Source organism: Anoplopoma fimbria, chromosome 9 (assembly GCF_027596085.1).
Source record: "Anoplopoma fimbria isolate UVic2021 breed Golden Eagle Sablefish chromosome 9, Afim_UVic_2022, whole genome shotgun sequence".
Lineage (NCBI taxonomy): Eukaryota > Metazoa > Chordata > Actinopteri > Perciformes > Anoplopomatidae > Anoplopoma > Anoplopoma fimbria.
In genome coordinates, this window is record NC_072457.1 from 6,603,235 (window position 1) to 6,610,662 (window position 7,428).

At 41.4% G+C, this 7,428-nt stretch overlaps 1 protein-coding gene across 1 annotated transcript in view; it reads left to right on the top strand.

Moving 5' to 3' along the window:
• Positions 1-5,032, top strand: part of LOC129095968 (fascin-like) — a 7,533-nt gene extending 2,501 nt beyond the window's left edge. Inside the window, 4 exon segments of the mRNA XM_054604589.1 lie at positions 1,305-1,461; positions 1,564-1,685; positions 1,889-2,059; positions 3,673-5,032. Coding sequence (XP_054460564.1) covers positions 1,305-1,461; positions 1,564-1,685; positions 1,889-2,059; positions 3,673-3,878 — 656 coding nt within the window. The 3' untranslated portion in view covers positions 3,879-5,032.
• The last annotated feature ends 2,396 nt before the right edge of the window (positions 5,033-7,428 follow it).

The window sequence follows — 7,428 nt, forward strand, 5'->3', positions numbered from 1 at the left end:
CTTCAATGGGTCAAATTACATCCTGTTGTGCAAAATGTGTCACTTATACGAACTCACAGAGAACCCACAAAGCGTTTTAGCTTCCTGCCGCGCCTTGTTTTGGGTCGTTTTTTTACGACCCACAACTTTTCGTTTGGTTCCAATCTCACCATTTGCAGAAGCGTCGTCAGATGCTGCTGTTGTCAATGTGAAAGCTGTTGATAATCCGACTGTACGCTCTCTGTCCGCCACAAAACGGCACACGGATGCAGTTGGCAACTAGCCGGTGAACACAGTGCAGCATTTAGCAACTGAATACTTCCCTCAGGAGGTGGTGCAGACCAAAATAAAGCTTTAACAGCGCGAATCTTGGACTTAGATTCATCCGTTGACCAGAAACAAGACTGCAAAGGACTGCTAATGTTTCTGTTTGATGTGTATACATGCAACTAGCATGTCCACCATGTCAACTCTATAAGGTGGTGATATGTAAATGTTAACCGCATGTTCAGCTCAGCGTCGTGCCTAACAACGCCCCTTAGCTGATCACTAATCACTTCCTCTGGTGGCTCATTGCTTAAATCAATACTGCTTAACTAGTGTTCTTACATAACGGATTCCTAGTCTCAGTTATGTAAGAACACTGGTGTTTAATGCATGAGCCTACTACATATTTAAAAGGGCAAGGCTTGCCTGTTTTTTGTTCACATTCTGCAATTTTACCAAGCCAACACTTGAGACTTGAAGGTTTTTGCTTCAAACTCTTTAGGGAATCTTAAATCCTCATTTATGGGACTTACAGTTTATGTGTTTTTGAAATCATGTATAAAGTCTACAGTTTAGATATTCACCACGGGGGAAGCAGAGATATTTGTTTTTTACAGTCACCTAACTAGACCAGAATGCAGTCACAAGATTGCAACATTTTTTGGCAGATTTGACTGCTAATTGTAACTTTTTTTGATTTTCCTTTGGAAAAAAAATATTTTTTTATATATCCTTGTGGGAACACCTTTGACTGCTTTGCAGAGAGTTCTACTTTTTCTTCTTCAATTGAATTTGCGGCAGACTAAACACACACCACAGTTCATTTATAGACCTCCAGTGTGTGATTTATATCCTTATGAGTCCAGTATGAGTGAAAAATTGATTTACAATGTTTAACAGTGAGAATTGACTTTAGGTCAGAGAGTTTAGTGTGTTCTGTCCCTTTAAGAATCTATCTGGGGAACTTCACAAATTAGAGGGAAGAATAGTTTCATACAAGAAGGAAAAACCTCCAGAGATGAATGAAATCTGACAAAAGACTGCCCCACTTTTCCTAGGCATGGACCTGTCGGCCAATCAGGACGAGGAAGGGGACCAGGAAGTCTTCCAGTTGGAGATGAGCCGCGAGGACAGGAAGTGCGCCTTCAGAACCGCTTCTGGGAAATACTGGACCCTGACACCGAGTGGAGGACTGCAGTGCACGGCCTCCACCAAGTAACCACACACACACACACACACACACTGCATCATGTTGAATATCACACACACATCCCTCAAAGTCTGAATCAATGAGTTTGTAACTCTTGTGTGTCACAGGTCGGCTAACAGCTACTTTGAGCTGGAGTGGCGTGACGGTCGTGTGTGTGTGCGTGCAGCCAACAACAAATATGTGATCGCTAAGAGGAACGGACAGCTGGCTGCTACCATTGACAGCGCAGGTCAGCGACGTTTCTGATGTTCCTGTAATGATGTAGCCTTGATGTACTTTTTGAGGAAAAGACAGGATTCTAAAAGGTTCTGTGTTTAAGTCAAGGGTCAGTACTTCTTCTCAACTAGGATACTTTAGCAATTGGTACTCTCTCCATCCCTAAAGAGCCTATTTCATGTTGGATGAAACCCTGATCAGCCTGTCTCTCTTCAGGGGAGGCCGAGCAATTCCTGATGAAGCTGATCAACCGTCCGATCATCGTCCTTCGTGGCGAGCACGGTTTCATCGGGGCTCGCAAAGCAGGAATTGTGACTTTGGACTCCAACCGGGCATCATACGACGTTTTCCAGCTGGAGTTCCACAACGGAGCTTACTCCCTTAAAGGTAGGGCGGTTAACTGAATTCATGTGGTGCTGTTGAATGTTTTACCTACAATTCACGTTACTTCTGTCCATTTTCCAAAAACATAAGAGAGCTGGTGAAAATAAAGCCCAGTATGTGTAGAAAACATGTGAATATGGAATGTATTAGCATCCAGATGGCAGATGTTATTGATTGTAGAGAAGTGGGACTGTTTGTCAGTGTCTTCTTTGATACAAGCACTTGAGGGTGTCACTGTTTAAAATGTTCAAAGTGACAAGTGACATCGTGATTATACAATTTTAGGCCACATGGGGTCAGTAGAAATAAGCTGTAAGCACCAGCATTAACATGTCATATCCACATAAAGATGTTATGGCGTACCAGTCAGCAAAACTGTTACCTTATTAAACATCCATCAAACAAGAAGCAGCATTAGCATTCATTTGAAGTCAGGTTTCTGGCAACCAGGAAAATGTGGTATTCACTCACCTTTTTAGCTCTGTTTTGGTCACCACCTACTCCTGAGGGAAATATCTGGCTCTTTAGCTGCTAAATGCTCCACCATGTTCTCCAGCTAGTCGCTATTTGCTGATGTCTATTGGTGCAGGGCAGGTAGCGTGAAGCAGGTTTTGCGCTGCTGCAACTGGAAACAAAGCCAATAGAAGAGTTAGACGGAACCGAGATAGTAAAGTTAACTGCTGTATGACCAAAACAATGAGCTGAAATACGCAAAAATACTCCATAGAGCTGAGAGGAACCTTGAAGTTGGGTGTTATCCTTTTTGGATTGTCAATACAAGCAACCCCTTACATTTGTTAAATTGCTTAAATTGCAAAACATTGATTGGTGCAGCTTTAAATTATAACACTGTGTGGAAAATGTATGTAATATATGTTGGGTTTTTTTATATTACCATGTGCACAACATCCCTATTTGCTCTTGTATTTGTGTGGGCTCACCACAGCCCTGTTTAACTCCACTGTGCTCAACACTTAAACCATTTAATGGCTGTATGGCTCAACATCTCTCTGTCATCTGAAACCTTTCATCATTTCAGCCATACATTACTGAGGGCTGAACAGTTAATCAATATAGTGTCTCTCCACTATATACTGATATTGTGATGTAGATAATATAATAAGGCAATGTAACATAAATAGACAATAGAGCAGGGTGTGCTTTAGGGCGGGCTTACTGGGATTGACAGGTCGCTACCACTACCAGACAGTATACGGCGTGTCGACCTCATTCCTCCATAGTCCAAATATGGTCACTTTTCTTCAGTGGTTGCAAAAAGCCAAGATGGCGACGTCCAAATCGGCAAACTCGAGGCTTCAAAACGGCAGGCCACAAACCAATGGGCAACTTCTTATATACAGTATATGAGTTCAAAATACGTATTTTGACAATCTTATAGTTACACAGTTTTACGACAAAATTCAACTTTCTTGACGTCTAAAATTATCTTTTAAATTGACAAACATAATTTATGTAATTCATGGTACAATTGAAACCGTACACATTGTTTCCAAAATAAAGCCCCATGGTTGTCCACTCAAAGGGGCGGGGCTAAGCCTCTCTATATGTGCTGTGAGTGCGAGTCAGGCTCCATTAAGTGTGTGCTGTTTGTCCAGACTCCCAGGGGAAGTATTGGTGTGTCGGAGACGACACGGCGGTCGGCTGCAGCAGCTCCACACCCGTCCAGTTCCTGTTTGAGTTCTGTGACGTCAACAAGATGGCCATCCGCGCTCTGGGGGGGAAGTACCTGAAGGGGGACCACGCTGGAGGGCTGAAGGCCAGCGTCGACTCGCTGGACAGCGCCACCCTCTGGGAATACTGAGCAAGAGCACAGCCGGACCACAACGCTTCAAACTATATAGATACTGTAGGTAGCTGTTGTTTTTTTTTTTGCATATGTGTGTGTGTGTGTGTGTGTAATTGTGAATTTGTCCGGATGGATGTGTGGTGGATATTGAAGCTGATTAACTGGAAGTTATGGCACCAAAGCACTGCAGGTGTTTTTTTAAATCTCAATCATAATCTCTTCTTACTGGGCTTTTTACTGGACATTTGGATGTACGATGACTCGTTGTTTAATGAATGAATAATAGTGTGATTTATTGTTTCACTTCCACATTAACACAAACTGTACCTGATGACCATCAGGACGATTGCTGTTATTAGTCGTGTGCCTATCCGTGGTAACCACTGGTGTAAACGAACATATAGGATGCTATAACTCATAATATCTAGCCTTCTCCTGTTAAATGTCCTGCTAGCTATATTGCGCTGCTTTCATCTCCTGCTCTTTTTCAAACTATAAAGCACAACGCACATCAGATAAATGGATGTTAGATGTACATGTTTTTCTGCTGTAAATAAAGGCTTTCTTTGTCGCTGAATGCTTCAAAAAACAACAACATAGTAACCATGGAAACGTTGAGTGTAAAAGTGTGTTGAGGGTGTAAAGAGAGAAATGGGGCTGTGGCTGGCCGATCTAACATGTTCTTTGCATGTGTGCTACTTGCTGCACCTCATCAGATTTCCTTTATATAGACACACGCATCAACAGGAAGTAGTCGGTAGTCAAAGGTTTCCCTTAAATATCTAAATCCACTCCTGATTAGTGTGAGGTTTTTGATTATACTTAAGGAGGAAACGAATAAAGGAGCTTTTTTTGTCATTGAGAAGGCTTCTCAGTGAGAATGATCATCCTTGCAGGCCTTGTAAAGCATAGATACTACAGCTTCAAATGCACATAAAAACACACAAATATGCAGTCATAGATACATTAATTCCTACTTTGACTCAAAGTCTGCACAATAATGTCCCAATTTCAAGTGAAAAGCACATGTTTGTCTTAGATTGGGTGCTGCTGCTGGTGTGTAAACACAATGAAAGAGTCTCTCTGGCTGTAACTGTGGCTGTGCCTTCCATAGAGTCTTTTTTCATGTTCTTACATTTGATCTGAACACAATAAAGTTTTCCCTCTTAACAGCGGACCATCTTGATTTTTTTTTGGTGTCCATTTTCTGATACAAGGATATTCCACAGACCTTCCAGTGAACAGTTTGATTTGGATCTACTTTCTACAAAAGAAAATTGTTGGACACAGAACTTGTTTTCTGCAATAATCCGATGGAAAAATGGTTGTTTGTCGAGGGTACCAGTGCCGTGCAAAATTTCAGGGTTGGCCTTATATTGAATATGATTGGATGGACTCCAATTTACTTTTATTTTGTTAAATCAGTCATGTTCCACTTCATGTTCAACTGCAACTTTGGCGATCTTCTATCTTTTAATCTAGCGCCACCAGCAGTTTAAAATCTAATTTGTCCTACGCTTTGGTTTAAGACCAAATACATGCAAACTAATGACATTCCCATCAGCCACAGCTGCACTTTGTGATTGGTGCTATTTGGCTAATGTTAGCATATTAACACGCTAAACTTACTTGAGATGCATAATAGCCCAGAGAGCCGTGGTTCTTTGAGGGCCAAAAATATTTCTGTCACCTTGACGACATATCTGACCTTAAATAGCTGCAGTCAAATGAAATAGTATATCTTTTTTATTGTCATTATTTCAAATCAAACGATGAATTGATCCTGCTTTTTCTACAGTTTAATATATATTGTATCTTATTCCTCTGAGTCATAGAGCTCCATTGCTCCATCATTTAAGCCACACTGTTGTAATGGGTGTCCTATTTCTCCTCTTAAAAACCTGAATAGAAAATGAACCGTCTTGGCTTCATTTTAGCGACTTGTCTCAGTTTATTCGATCCAAAACAGCCATCTTGTGCTAATAAGAAAATCCATTGTCATGACTTTTTTTTAGCAAATGCTGTAGTGTGTGTGTGTGTGTGTGTGTGTGTGTGTGTGTGTGTGTGTGTGTGTGTGTGTGTGTGTGTGTGTGTGTGTGTGTGTGTGTGTGTGTGTGTGTGTGTGTGTGTGTGGGAGAATGATGAAAGCGCCTGCATCCCGTCCCCTTGAGATTTCACTGAGCCAAAACTGTAGAGGAGAAGGGAATGCGAGGGTGGAGGGAGGTAACCTACTCCACTTTCTCCGTCCTGCTGCAGAGGAGACTCATCTCTACTCCTCTTTACACAGTCATTCTCATGTGTGCCAAACTTTACATGCGTGCTCTGAAACAGACGGATACAGGAGCCGACCAACAAGCATCCTCCACTCTTCGCTGCAGTTGCCCTGCATGTTGCCATGGTAACAGGAAATGGCAGGGATCGGGCTTGAGGAGGATGAATATTTGGAGATGCAACACACAGACATGGATCAATAATGTGAATAAACCTTGTAATAGTCAGACTCTAAGTGAGTGAAAGAGGACTTATAAATAAAAACCTCACGTTAAACACAGACATGTGATAGTCTCTAAATGAATTACAGCTTTCACACTAATAGAATAATACTCCTAACCCTCACGGCCTTTTAGTCGGTCTGTGTTTGTTAGATGTGTGTACATAACGGCTGTGAGAGAAAACACATGGCAGGGTCTTGAAGAGGAAAAAGCTTATTTGGCACTTGAGTGGAGGAAGGATGATAAGCGGAGGAGAAGAGAGGAAATGAATGATGTAGAAGATAAAAAGAGAAGATGTGCTGCAAAAAACGGTTATTGTTGACAATGAGGACGGATTGTAATTTTCCTGCATTTATGCATGCGAGAGGAAAGTCCTGAGTCATCCAGGGTTATAAGACCTTTAAAGGGGAACATCACCTAAATTAAGAATTCTAATATGTGATTTCCATGGCCGCGAAAAGTTCAATCTATATTTGTGAACATGAGCTGCTTTCTCTCAAAGCCTGAAACCAGAGCAGTAAGTCTCAATCCTGCAATGTCATCAGTTATAAAGTCTGGAGCCTCTCCATAGACAATGAATGGGAGACCACAGAATGATGGTTTGTTTTTTATGCCCAAATGAGCTTCATTCTATTGTGAAATAGAAAGTGTACCCTGATACTCTGAGAACATTCCGCTGGGTGCCCTCAATGTCATATTTGGTGCTGCTAACATGGCGCCCTCAAATCCATTGTTTTCAATTTAGAGGCAAATTATCATTGAGCTTGGTTCAGCCTATTCTGAACCAAATGTCATTTATCTGTCATTTATCCAGGGTTAGGGTTCAAACCAAATACTTTTGGGACCATAAATGTTTGTGCTGAATTGTTTGTGGAAATCCATGTGGTAGATTTAGAAATATTTTACCAGATAAGTCAAAGTTTTTGGCTTCTGGTGGCAAAAGATGAAAAGTCAGAGGATCCTTTAATTCAGAGGGCTTCATCCTCTGGGCACCAAGAATATCTGTTCAAAATATCATCACAATCCATCGAATAGTTTTAGAAATTTTTCAAACACAACAGAAAAGGTGGGGC